This window comes from Epinephelus moara, chromosome 9, assembly GCF_006386435.1.
Source record: "Epinephelus moara isolate mb chromosome 9, YSFRI_EMoa_1.0, whole genome shotgun sequence".
Lineage (NCBI taxonomy): Eukaryota > Metazoa > Chordata > Actinopteri > Perciformes > Serranidae > Epinephelus > Epinephelus moara.
The window spans coordinates 21,326,773-21,340,982 of NC_065514.1; the positions used below are offsets into that span (position 1 = coordinate 21,326,773).

The 14,210-nt window shown below is 42.6% G+C and overlaps 1 protein-coding gene across 4 annotated transcripts in view; it reads left to right on the forward strand.

The window, feature by feature from the left end:
* The window catches only part of abl1 (c-abl oncogene 1, non-receptor tyrosine kinase), a 38,385-nt gene extending 24,215 nt beyond the window's left edge, over positions 1-14,170 (forward strand). For 2 of the 4 annotated variants that reach the window (XM_050052335.1, XM_050052338.1), the window contains exons 2-11: positions 2,197-2,361; positions 3,273-3,568; positions 7,408-7,698; positions 7,962-8,046; positions 8,752-8,929; positions 9,534-9,718; positions 9,934-10,086; positions 10,191-10,280; positions 10,416-10,544; positions 10,700-14,170. In XM_050052335.1, coding sequence (XP_049908292.1) covers positions 2,197-2,361; positions 3,273-3,568; positions 7,408-7,698; positions 7,962-8,046; positions 8,752-8,929; positions 9,534-9,718; positions 9,934-10,086; positions 10,191-10,280; positions 10,416-10,544; positions 10,700-12,387 — 3,260 coding nt within the window. In that variant the 3' untranslated portion in view covers positions 12,388-14,170. The remainder of the gene's footprint in view (positions 1-2,196; positions 2,362-3,272; positions 3,569-7,407; positions 7,699-7,961; positions 8,047-8,751; positions 8,930-9,533; positions 9,719-9,933; positions 10,087-10,190; positions 10,281-10,415; positions 10,545-10,699) is intronic. The other 2 variants (XM_050052336.1, XM_050052339.1) reach the window with 1 other exon arrangement.
* The last annotated feature ends 40 nt before the right edge of the window (positions 14,171-14,210 follow it).

Consider the following 14,210-nt stretch of genomic DNA (forward strand, 5'->3'; position numbering starts at 1 on the left):
ATTTGCTGCATGCTCAATCAGCTCTCTGCTGAGTTTCCACCAAATCCAGCTGTGCCTCGATCACTTCATGCACATTCTCCTTTTCTCCAACAATCATTATGTTGTGAATAAATCACAGTTGTGGTACACTGCACAGGTTCTGGATGCTTTTGGTTGTTTTCATACCTTGGTCTCCTTCAGACCAGACAGATCTGACCACTCCTTCTGCAAGCATGTCTGCAAAAGACACATCAGGTGATCTCACTCCTGATTTAGTTATGTATTTTTGCAGAAACAGACTAGATCTGTGGAATTTTTCTCAGCTAACATCCACTTATGCAATAAATGTGGTGAGCAAGTCGTAATTTGCTGCATTATGCAGCTGGGGGACTTGGTTTAGCTCCAGTTCTTTCCACCATATGATGAAGAGCTTGTATCTCCAAACTGTCACATTTTCAGGAAAAACAGCCTCGACAGTGACCTGCATCTAAGACACAATCAGGTGAATTCAATAGCTTTTCGATGAGTTTTTAAGGTTGAAGGGTAGAGGGAACAAAATGATAAATAACAACTTAAAGATATATGATTTTCAGTTGACAGAGATGACGTAATGGATAACTGTTCCATCGTTGTGTGTGTGTGTATGCAAGTTCGAAATGCTTCAGGTTGGCCACAATTTTCCTGCCTGCGGTACAAGAGCTATGATATCATGCTTTATTTAAAAACTGTCATTGACAGCTGGTTTTGTGTTTTATCAGGCGGTGACCAGCATTTCAGACATGCTGGCAAACTTGTAGTGGTATTTTCTCATGACAACTACAGTTTGTCCCCTGGAGCTAAACTTTGCCCTCAGACCATTGTTCTATTCATAGGTCCAGTCTATTTGTTCGAGTTTAAGAAAGTATATTAGTTTGATATTTATATCAGGGTGTGTGAGAAGTGATGTCATGATTTCCAGCTGCAAATATGTTTAATTTCATTTGTCATTTTTGCAGGAAGAAAAATAATAGCTTTTGGATTGTGTTTCATTACCTTAAGTGTTTAATTTTACAGTCGTAGAAGGGCGTAATTGCTGGATTACCAAATAAACATATTTAGAAGTCAGTTACCAAATCCCTAGACTCTGGAAAAACAAAGCGAAGAAAATAATGGTAGAGGCCCAAAGCTATTTTACAATTCAATTTTTAATGCTTTTCTCTGCTTGACCAGTTTTACTTAAGTTTGTCACACGTCAATAGTTAGACACTGTTTTTTCCAGTCACACTGTGATTGTGGAGAATTGGAAGCTTAAGTTTAGATTCAGTGTGTTTTCATCAGTTTTTGAGGGTTTGGTTCGTTCATACTATTGCTGTGTTTTTTACAAATTGATTTAAAATATTTCCCCCTCACATCTTCCTCAGTCTGAAATCCTTACTGGAAGGTGAAAACAGGGTGCAGCTGTAGCCTGTTGTCTCTGTTGGAAGGATGTGGGTGTTTGTGAGCTGGGGGGGTGAAATGTAAGATGCCTCTGAAACATGTGTGACAACAGCTGAGCAGGCCGAACAATCAAGCTCACGTTTAGGCCAAACTGCAGTTAAAAGTTCTCTCCTAACGTCGCTCTTCTGTTTCTTTCTCTTCCCTCTTAAACACCATTTTCTTCTTTTCCCCTCATTCTTTCCATTTTCCACATTTTGTAATTTAGCCATCAGTTTTACTGCTCTAAAATTGCTATAATTCCCGCTGTGTCTGTAATTAACATAACTGTAAGTTGAAGCGCTGTGAACCCGGGCTCATTACCTGTGAGTGCAAGCACATCCATTTTACAGTCACAGTGAAGATTCATGCTGGGACACATTCTCACGGTCTGATGTGCGGTAGTTGTCTCGGTATTCAAGAAAATGAAAACAAAGCAGGGATAATCCAGGAAATGAAAAGTTCTAAAGACAACGGGGACACAGTGGGTCACATGATCAGGTTTATTACTCTAATTCCACGTTGGGACCGCAACTGATGACCTGCTTGTTTGAGTGAGGCCTAGTCAAAGGGGATGCAGAAGAATTTAAATGACACATGGAGAAGCAACAGTTGACACTGTTGCTGAATCATGGGAAAACTGCTTCACAGTCTCGCTGCATACCGAACACACGCCTACAGATCTCCCTCAGGCCTCTCTCAGCGATGCATTGTTTGATGTTTTCCCTCATATTTTAGCATGTGTTCTCCTTTCTTTTTTTCCAGAAGCTCTCCAGAGACCAGACTTTGAGAGTCAGGGTCTGACAGAAGCCGCCCGCTGGAACTCCAAAGAGAACCTGTTGGCCGGACCCAGCGAGAATGACCCCAACCTGTTTGTCGCACTATATGACTTTGTGGCCAGTGGTGACAACACACTCAGCATTACTAAGGGTAAGTAAAAGAGAAGCATAAGGCCATTTATTCTCATAATTTTAAATAGAGTAGTTTGTGTTCAGATAGGAATGATTCAGACCATTTTGATACAGGGGTTACAGGTATGGTTGAGTCAATATGACAGAAATACCAATGAATTTTGAGTGATGGAGGTGAAATGCAAAGTGACTGGATATGAGTTAGGTCATGAATCTAACTGGGGATCTGCTTATTTACTTCCCGTCTCCTTCCCTCTCTGTCTTCATCTCCGTCTGACTCTCACTTCCTGAGGATGGTCTCATGCGTGTTTTTTTTTTCCTCTGAATTGACTGTAAAACAATACCACAGACGGATCATACAGACAAGCGGAGGAAGGAAGGAGAGAACATATGCACCGGAAAAAACAGGAAAATGTTCTGTAACAACAATACTTTCCACTTGATTCAAATACAAGCTGTTGCATATGATTTTTATTTCACTTTTGGTCTATATTGTCAGATAAAGGTCTAATTTGAAGTTTGGTCATCAGAATCTGGCAATTTGTAGGATTTAATGTGTAATTAAAAGTTTGTTTTTTTTGTTTAATCCAATTGAAACTAAAGAAGTGAGTGCATTTCTTCACTCTAGGTCACCAAATGACTGGTGGAAAAGAAAAATCCCCTGCTAGGGTTTCTGATCTGAGGAAACATGACATCAGATACAGTGAATTCCAGCATGTCTGACTTAAAACATGCTGAGTTCAGTTCTAGTTTAGTGTTGTCATTGTAGCCTCTTGTTAATGCAAAGAATATGGCAGACAATGAAAATGCTCCTTCCAGGATAACAGGAATGAGCTGTAACCAATAACGATAACATTAAAGTATGGCTATGCAGCCAACAAGGTACTTCCTGGGTAGTTTTTACATTTTTGAATCTCACACGTTGACTAGGAGAGAAGCTGCGAGTGCTGGGTTACAACCACAACGGCGAGTGGTGCGAGGCACAGACCAAGAATGGCCAGGGTTGGGTGCCGTCCAACTACATCACCCCAGTCAACAGCCTGGAGAAGCACAGCTGGTACCATGGACCTGTGTCACGCAACGCTGCAGAGTACCTGCTCAGCTCAGGCATCAACGGAAGCTTCCTGGTGCGTGAGAGTGAGAGCAGCCCCGGCCAGAGGTCCATTTCTCTGCGGTACGAGGGGAGAGTCTACCATTACAGGATTAACACTGCATCTGACGGCAAGGTAGGCATCAGGAAACATAAACACATACTGTATACACAGACCAAGAATGTCGTCTGTCTACTTAATAATAAAGGTGTAATTACTGTATGTTGACAGCTGAAAAAATACCTTAAACCTGTTATGCTCATTTTCAGGTTCATACTCAAAATACATGTTTCCATGCTTTAATGTTCAGAAACACTTTAACTTCCCATACCGTCTGTGCTGGAACACCTGTATGCAAGAAGGCTCAGTTTTAGTGCCTGTCTCTTCCAGCCCCCCTGCCAAAAAATCCCAGTCTGCTCTGATTGGCCAGGGTTTCCGGGTTTTCCGCATTTCAGCATCTTTTGCGCTGTCTTTCCTGCCAGGAATGACTGTAATGGAGAATAACAGCAAGTTTTAATGTAAAAAATCACCAATAAAAGCTTCAAAACCTAACCATACATGTTCCAGCAGGAATATAATCAGAAATCAGCGAGAAATTAACAACAAAGGCACTGACGTTAGCATGTAGCTACATGTAGCAGTGAAAGCTACATAATGTAGACATTTGCAGTAGCATTTCTGGAGCAGATGACCATCTATCTGACATCAGTTTGCAGCCAAAGTAGAAAAAATGTTGAAAGCAGAGTATTCAGAACTGTCTAAAGCCCTAGGTTTTTGTCAGGGGGATTACTTTTACATACGTTTACCTCGTTATTTGATGAAAATGTGGCATTGTAACATTATGTATATGACAGAAAATAAGGAAACACATTATGATTTCCCATTAAGGTTCATTAGGCTGTTACATATAGTATGTTATGATCTAATCTTAGGACTGTGCTTCCTCTTTAGATGTGGTTTGTAGTTGATTACTTGTTTATTACTAACAGCACATGGCAGGACCGCAATGTTCTATATCAGCTGTTGTTCAGATGTAAGGACTTGTATAAAGGAAACATAATACTCAGCTGCAGTGACCAATAAGTATCGTATATTGAGAAATAGAAATATATAACTGCATCACACAGACTCACAAAGTAACACTAATATCTGAAAGAACAAATCAGCGCATTATTCTGTTCTCTCTCAGCGTTGGCGAGGGAACAGGTTTCCATCGTTCTGATACTTCCAATGCGAAGACGGAACTTAAGATGGAAATTTTTATTATTTTAGTGTCTCTAAAATGCTACAAAAATGTTATGAGGTTTTGCATAATATATTGCTTGAAGTCATAAATGTGAAGAGCTTAAGACTCAGGTTGGACAAAGAAGTCAGGGTACGTGGAGCACACGGTTACAGTGAGAGCTTTTAAATAAGGTGCATCCTGATGGGGTCATCATGATAGGTCTGACAGTATGATAGATCATCCAGTAATCAGAAGAGTGTTGGTGCTATCCCCTTTTCCTCCAGCCTGCATGTCAAAGTATTCTTTGGCAAGATACTGACCCCAAATTGCTCCCGATGCTGTGCCATTGGTGTGTGTGTGAATGTTAAACTGACCAGCAAGTGGCACCTTGTATGGTCGCCTCGGCCACCAGTGTATGAACATGTGTGTGAATGGGTGAATGTGACTGGTGGTATAAGAGCACTTTGATGGGTCGGAAGACTAGACCAGACCAGAAAGGCTCCATACAAGTGTACGTCCATATACCATAAGTGTATGCCATATTTGTATGCACGGCTGAATGTCTTCCGCGGGATTCCCCCAAATTGCTATGTCAATCGAGAAGCCGCTGCCATTTTGGCTGTGTCACCCTCCTGTCTGTGATGCAGTGAGGTGAGCTAGCTCGAGGAACTCTAGCTATGACAAGAATGCCTCTAACCACCACTGTGCTGCTCATAATGGCCAGCAGACGTGAGGCCGGCCAGACACTGACGCCCATGCTAAGACATGCATTAGCACAGACAGATGCAGCCAAGTATGCACACACACACACACACACACACACATACACACACACACACACACACGAAACAAATGGGCGAACACACACACACACACACACACACAGTTCCCCATCTCATATTGTTTTCCATCCTCCCACTGAGCTACAACTCAAGAGTCTGGTATGACTTCTCCAATAATTTGAGATTACCTCAGCACTCCCCCAAGCTGCAGCTTTGTTTCACTCTGACTCTGTGATTAACAGCGCTCCGAATAACTTAGGTTTTTACGTTAGTCAAACTGATTTTTTCCCCCCGTAATTTAGTAAATGATCAAGGTTTAAGCCAGGAGAGCGGCCAACTGACCATTAAATCCTCTTTAGATTTTAAAGGTCTTTTCACTGCACTTTTTCCCGTTTCCCCCCGCATGCCTTCAGCTTCCTCAAAGAGCCCGTTCACCAGTAAAGAAATGCACAGTGCAGATTGTAGAGCAAATCATTTTCAGGGTTATGTAAGACTTGGACAATGGAAAAGACTGTGTCCACTGAGCCCTGACCAATATCCTTCCCTCCACTAGCTTCCTGACTAATGCCTTGTGAGCTCTGAATGGGCTGAGACCGAGACCCAGGGTTCTTTATTAAGAAAATGTTTTAGTGTCGTTTTGTTAAGACTTCGTAGATTATTTCATGCTGTATTACTGGCACACTGCCAGTTATTTCTGGTCTGATATGTTTCCCTAATATCACTTATTGTTTCCAGACATGGAGTGTCAGCATTAACTTTTTAATGCATTTTTACACAAGAAGTCATCGTGTAATGAAAACATTTGGTAACATTTGTTTATTTAAAATCCTAACAGCTGTCGTGCACTCTTTTCTATTTTCCGTCCTTTTTTAAAAATTGTTCATTGGTTTTTAGTTTACCAAATAAGTTCATTGCAAATCACATTTTTGTGATTTCATGATGCGATGTGTCCAAAAATGATTGGATTAATTTACCTTTAAATGTTGTTCTCTGTCATCATTTCACATATATAAAAATGTTTTGTATTCTCATCTTAAAACAGTTTGCCAATAGTTTCAATAATGCTGTTTAGAGATTGATCATCGTTCTTTTAATTGTGTTTAGTCTATAAAGTTGTACTCCTTTTTTCCCTCCCAGTCTTTTTCTTTTTATTAGTTTGTTGTATTAATATTTGTTTTATTCATTGTTAAGTCCTATAACAGTGTTCTGTACTGTTCTGTTTTCCATTTGTTCTATGAATGTGTATTTTGAGTCCCCCTCAAAAAGGAGATGATGCATCTCAAATGGTTTATCCTAATATAATACATTTCCATAATGACAATGACCTTAGGTCTGCAAGCTACATATGAGGAGATAAGTACAGAAAGGGACGCCAAATTTTCTCAACTTTGTCAGCAAAACCACAAAATATACGAGTTTTAGGTGTTGTATGACATCTCTTAACCATAAAACCTAAGTGGGTTTTTGGGTTATTCCAACTAACCTGTGTGCTAATGCCATCATAAAAGATGCAATCTTGTAATTTGCTCCTTTAAGAGAACTATCCTCTCCCGAGATGCCAAATACAGCCATCAAAGGATCAGGCCCCATCACCTGCCCAAAAACATGGCACAGAGTTTGGAAAATAGATTTCCAATAGTTAGATAATTCAGGACAGAATCAGAACTTGTGTACAAGAGTGGCAGGAATGAGGTCACAAATAGAGTCTAAGTTTTACTTTGGAATAATGAAGATGATGTAGTAACTTTATTTACTGTATTAGCCGATGCCTAATGCATATTGATGTTGTATGTACATTTGTTTTGACCGTCCTTTAACCTGTCTAATTGCCGAATTTAAAATTCCTCTCAACTGAAAATAATTTATAGACATTTGGTTTAGGAAGTAGCACTATCATCAGTTAGTTGCAAGAAATTCTGTCTGTCCTAAACTGAACTGACCTCTCACGTACATCTACTCAAATGTAGAATCTGTTTCTCCTCCAGCTGTACGTCTCGTCGGAAAGCCGTTTCAACACACTGGCGGAGCTGGTGCACCACCACTCCACGGTGGCCGACGGCCTCATCACCACGCTGCACTACCCGGCGCCGAAACGCAACAAGCCCACCATCTACGGAGTTTCTCCCAACTATGACAAGTGGGAGATGGAGCGCACTGACATAACCATGAAACACAAGCTGGGAGGGGGCCAATACGGGGAAGTGTACGAGGGTGTTTGGAAGAAGTACAACCTCACTGTAGCTGTCAAGACACTAAAGGTAAGAAAGAAAGTGGGACAAGGAGAGGTCTGTGTGAGACCAGATTTGATTTATAAGCTCATACATTTGACATGATGAGGAAAGGGCTTATGTCTATATGCATTAAGTCAAGAGGAAACATTTTGATACTTACTACCACAACATATTAACATGGTCAGTTATAAATATGCAATTTGGCTGAATAATGCCACCATCTGGTGGCGTGTGGATGCAACTGCAGCCAGTCCAGGGCTTTGCTCACTTTTTTGCTCATAACTGTCCAGGAGGATACGATGGAGGTGGAAGAGTTTCTCAAGGAGGCCGCTGTGATGAAAGAAATCAAACACCCCAACCTGGTACAACTGTTAGGTATGTAAACTTTCAAAAGCATATTATATCATACTATTGTATAAGTTATGCATTTGAATAGATTTCTTTTGGCTCAGATGAACTATTAACCGAGGTCTTTTGCAGAGGTACTCATGTTTGCATGTTAAACATTTTATTGTCCAGTGCAGCAGATGTATTTTCAAGATTCTTTCTGCTTAAAAGTTAATGAAAGTAACACTCCAACTACAGTTATTATTGTTAACTAAAACTATACTAAAAATTAAAACGAGGTGTGAAAAAACGTTTTAGTCAACTTAAATAAAAGTTTTAGCCTTAGTCAGTTTGGTCAAATTTTTCAACCCAGCAAACGTCAGGAGGCAGTAGTGCATGTTTATTAAGACTGGAATGTCTTCTTGATTTTGAGTCATCACAAAGTGTTGTTTGTATTGTAATACATATTCTGAAACTCCTAAATCATGCCTCTAAATACTGTCCATGTTTATAATAATAATAAAAAGAAACTAAAACTAATACTGAAACTAATAAAAACTACACTTAAACGAACATTTTTGTAAAATAAAAACTAAACTGAAACCAGCAAACCCACTCTGGAAACGGTGACTAAACTGGATTAAAAACAAAAATTAAAAATGAAATAAAAATAAACACATAACTATAACAACTAGCAACTCATTTTAAAGGGGATATTAATGCATTTTGTTTTGCAAACTGTTTCCTCGGCAGGAGTGTGCACACGGGAGCCACCGTTCTACATTATCACAGAGTTCATGACCCATGGTAACCTGCTCGACTACCTGAGGGAGTGCAACAGAGAGGAGGTCAATGCAGTGGTGCTGCTCCACATGGCCACACAGATCTCCTCTGCCATGGAGTACCTGGAGAAAAAAAACTTTATACACAGGTAGTGTAGATCTCACTCTTACTTTTTCAAGTCTATATTTAATCAAAGAGGTTGGACAGTATTGAATGTGAGATAACTGATTTCAGTTTTCATTGTAAAAGGCGCGACAGCCTATCTACAGTGCTGTGGTCTGAGTCAGAGCTGCAAGAATACTAAAGAAAACATTATCTTTGTCCTCATTTTCTCTTTTGTCCCTATTCCTGAGCTGCTCTGTTCTCATCTGCTCTCTTAGGAGGACAGACTTGCATCACAGACAAGTCCATGTTGTGACATAGCTCGTTTATTCTGGCACGTTTAATGAGGTCCTTCTGAAGGGATGAGATGATTTATGTCTTCCGTATTTGCCAAACTGCATTTTAATTTTTAAACCTGACAAGACTCTGCTTGTGACTCTGCTCCACACAAAACATCTGTAGAGTTGCAACATTACAGTGGATGTTGTAACAAGACATACCATTGATTTTTTTTTCTTATTGCTTCTCAGATACGCTTATGCATTTTTATTTTTGGAGTAGTTTATAGTCTGTTTCTGATTTTAGAAAGTCAGGATTCCCTCATGGCCTCTGTTCACCACTCATTCTCCTCTCTGTATTCTCTCCTGCAGGGACTTAGCTGCACGTAACTGTCTGGTCGGGGAGAACCACCTGGTAAAGGTTGCAGATTTCGGCCTGAGCAGGCTAATGACTGGAGACACCTACACAGCTCACGCTGGGGCCAAGTTCCCCATCAAGTGGACCGCTCCAGAGAGTCTGGCCTACAACAAGTTCTCTATTAAGTCTGATGTCTGGGGTAAGTTTGATCTCATCGCTGAAATGTGTTCCTGATGTTCCTGCTTGAATAGCTCATTTCTTTCAGGTTCTTTATTCAACAAGGGGAAACGATTTTACTAATTATAATATTTCACATAGTCCCACCATGACTTTACGTTCCAGTCATTGGACATGTTTCAGTTGTTTATTGTTGTATGAATAACACAGCTAGCTGTCCTGTGCCTATATCTGCAGCGTTTGGTGTGCTGCTGTGGGAGATCGCTACCTACGGCATGTCTCCTTACCCCGGCATCGACCTGTCCCAAGTGTACGAGCTGCTGGAGAAAGACTATCGTATGGACCGACCGGAGGGCTGCCCCGAGAAGGTCTACGAGCTCATGAGGGACTGTGAGTAGCAAAACTCATCTATGCAGACCATGATTAGAAGCACTCTATTCTATTGGAAGGACTTTTAATTGTTGATTTTTATATATTTTTTGTCTTCCTGTCAGGTTGGAGGTGGAACCCCTCAGAGCGTCCATCTTTTGCTGAAACACACCAAGCCTTTGAGACCATGTTCCAGGAGTCCAGCATCTCTGATGGTCAGTACTGCCTTCTTTGATAACCACAGCACCTCGATTCGCTGCTGTTATTTTCTAATATCCACAGATATCCTTGTAATGGTTCTGTCAGAGTTGGTGGTAAGACTTTTAAATCTTGACTGTCTTTATTGTTAGAGGTGGAAAAGGAGCTGGGCAAGAAAGAGAAGAAGACAACATTAGGCCCCATCCAGCAGGCTCCAGAGCTGCCCACCAAGACCAGAACTCTCCGCAAAAACATGGACAACCGGGATGGAGATAGTCCAGGTGAGACGTACTCACACACACTCCTGCTTGAGTTGCTACAACTTGTTGTAAAATAGTAAATAATTTTTCCCATCTTTCAAAGTATTTTGTAATTGTGGTTCGAAAATTGGTTATTCTTCTTTATCACTCATGTTTCTTTTTGGCCTCTTCCACAGACCCATTGGAGCCAGAGGCAGCGGTGTCGTCACCCATGCTTCCCAGGAAAGAGCGCCCCCTCCTGGACAGTAACCTGAATGAGGATGACCGCTTGCTGCCCAAAGACAAGGACAAGACACGTGGCGGTGGCTTACTCAGTCTCATAAAGACAAAGAAAAAGAAAAAGTATGCACCCGCTCCGCCCAAACGCAGCTCCTCTTTCAGAGAGATGGACATCCACCCTGACAGGAGGGGCGTGACTCCAGATCCACGAGACAGTGACAGCTTCAACAACGGTGCATCTTTGGCCATCAATGACATCACACATGGCCTCGACTCTGCAAAATTCCTAGGGAACAATAATGGGGCAGGGGGCATCACCAACGGGGCTCCTACCTATCCAGGACCTTTGTTTCCCAGGAAGAAGGGAGCTCCTGCGGTGCCTGGCCCCGGAGGAAAAGCAGCTACGACACCGCCCAGTGAGGAGGAATCCATGTCTAACTCAAAGCGGTTTCTCTGGTCCTCCAGCATGCCCACTGGCTCAGATGGCACTGAATGGAAGTCTGTCACACTGCCGCGAGACCTCGGCCAACGCCACTTTGACTCAGGCACCTTCGGGGGCAAGCCAGCTCTGCCACGCAAGAGAACCAGTGAGCAAAAAGGCGAGAACGCCCCTCGAATGGGCACCCTCACTCCCCCGCCACGTCTGAATATCTCATCAGATGTTTCCTCCACCTTCTCCAAAGACAGTGATCCCAGTCCTGGTTCCAGTCCCCAGGCATTAACACCTAAGGTGGTCCGGAGACCAGGGTTGCCGGGACTGGAGAACTCCAAGACCAGCGCTCTCCACGCTGAGCTTCTCAAGCCCAATGTGTTCCCTGCTTTAGGCGCAGCTGGAGAAGAGTGCAGGGCCCGCAGAAACAAACACAGTGTGGACTCTTCATCTGTCAGGGAAAGAGGAAGGTTACAGAAACCCAAGCCAGCCCCACCTCCACCACCCACAAACGCCAAAACAGGCAAGAGTTCCCGCAGCCCCACTCAAGAACTCCCCTCGACCTCATCCACCACCTCAGACATCAAAGCTAAGGGTCTCCCCTCTGTCTCAGAACCCCACCATACAACCACTGCCAGTGACCAAGCCCGCTCATCCGTCAGTGAGGGCTCCAAGAAGCTGCCCCTGGGCTCCACCTCCAAACCTCAACCGTTAAAGACCTCCGCTTCCTCTTCTTCAGTGACCAGCTCCCTCTCCAGCCAGAGCCTGGGAGGTTTCTCTTCCTCCCTCACCTGCCCCGGCGATCTGAGCTCACCCACTGCTTTCATCCCCCTAGTGAACACCCGACGCTCCCTCCGCAAGACCGCACCCCGCCAGGCTGCTGAGCGCACCCCTAACTCGGCTGTGACGCGTGAGATGGTGCTAGAAGGCACCGAGCTGCTCCGCGCAGCCATCTCCCGCAACTCTGAGCAGACGGGTAGCCACAGCGCCGTGCTGGAGGCTGGAAAGAACCTGTCGAAGTACTGCGTGAGCTACGTTGACTCCATACAGCAGATGAGGAACAAGTTTGCCTTCCGCGAGGCCATAAACAAGCTTGAGAGCAGCCTGCGTGAGCTGCAAATCTGCCCTACTGCCACAGGGGGCGCCAACGCACAGCAGGACTTCAGCAAGCTGCTGTCCTCTGTCAAAGAGATCAGTGACATTGTTCAGAGGTAGCGCCATAAAATCTCATCCTACCAAGAAATAAAACTGATATGAACTGTATCTTACACTACCCTTTTTTTCTGAGCATGCGCATGAACTGCGGTCCGTGCCGAGCTCGTGTTGGAAATGTGAGGGTAAAGCCTGCGGGAGAGCAGCAGAGTGTAGGTTTTACACTACAGTACACTCTGAAACACTTAAGCCTGTGGTTACTGTGGATGGAATCAGAGGAATCTCTCAGCAGACGTTGTCAGAGTTTGCAATATTGAAAAGCCTTAACCATGAACAGTGTCTTGTGGCCCTCCTGAGAGGCGAGGGGCCAATTCTTTATCAACATGACTTTTCACCAATCATTTCTGAAATGATCATGTCTTATGTATTCTAGTTGTGTTCTCCCCTTTATCGATGACACTAGTAGAAAAGAGGCCTGTGATATTCGTTTCCATCACTGTTGATTTTTCATCAATGACAATGAGCAAAAACAAAACACTTAACCTCATCTTGTTCCAGGATGCCTTTTAACACTTAAACGACTGATGTCATAGTTTCCATTTTCACCTGTAAGATTTAGGGAGCGTCTGGAATCACGCAGTGTTTGTAACCTGAAGCCTCTGTCCAACAAATCCCATTGCTTTGTAACATTTCGTCAGTGATCGGTTGCGTGCTGAGTGATGACAACATGTCAGTGTTTGTTCTGTATGAATGCTTTTTTTTTTTTTTTTTTGCAGTATTTGCAACCATGTGCCATAAAATAATAATGGGAGCAAACAAATGAGGCAGAATGAGCTTCTGGCCTTCACCTCTATGCTTCACTGCACACTTTGGTAACAAATAGTGCCTTTAACACTATTGGCAGAGCTGTTTAAGACTTGCCACTTTAAAAGTGCAGAGATGTGGCCAAGTGGTTAAGAATAGCTGGGTTGATTTGTTTATAGGATTTAAATGTGTGATTGCCATACCAAAAAACCTTTGTCTCCAGTCTGTACTGGAGAGGGACCAGGGTGCACGATCTGCGACTTTGTGGATCTGTTGTTTTATGTTGTCCTTAGACTGGACTTCTTTTTTTTTTTTTTTTTTATAAAACTGATTCAACTTTCTTTACATGCCAGTCACAAAAGCCATCAGTAGCAGCTCGGCCTCGCAGCAGCACGCTGTTGGATCTGTTAAGAGGGATCACAGACTGAAACAGTGTTTCTCCAACCACTGAAGACACTCTTTGCCTGAGAGAAAGGTTTATGTCACGTGGTCTAAATGCTGTTTCAGAGGCCTTTCCACCCCAGCAGAAAATATATATATATATATACATATATATATATCCTGGGGGAAACACTGGACTGAAATGTTTATGGATCTGTCACTTGCTGTCTTACAAAATGTTGTATAAGTGAGAAGCTGACCATTATAGACTTAAAGAACCAATGAAAATTCCACTGTAACATCACACGTTCCTTTATGCTCGTCAGTAACTCTCGGACATTTTCAGTATTCGTGCTGTAGTCGTCTCACCCCATGTGCCCCGACTGACTGCGATGCCTGAGGACATAAGTCAACTGCAAGCTGCCTTGACTTCAACATGGTACTGTCAGTGTTGGCTTTTCTTTTTGTTGTTTTTTTATTCCGCCCCTTTACCAACCACTACTCTACTTTAATGTCTAAGCCTCCTCACCAATTTTGTAGACAAAACTTTGCTTTCCTTTGTAAATATGTTTTCTTTTTCCTATTTGTTTCTCTCTCTCTCTAGCCTTGGTGCAATTTTTGTTGCAATAAAATACAAAGCAGTTGTGCTACTTGAAATACATCAATGACTCTAGTGCTTTTTTCAGTTTCTATAGAAGCAA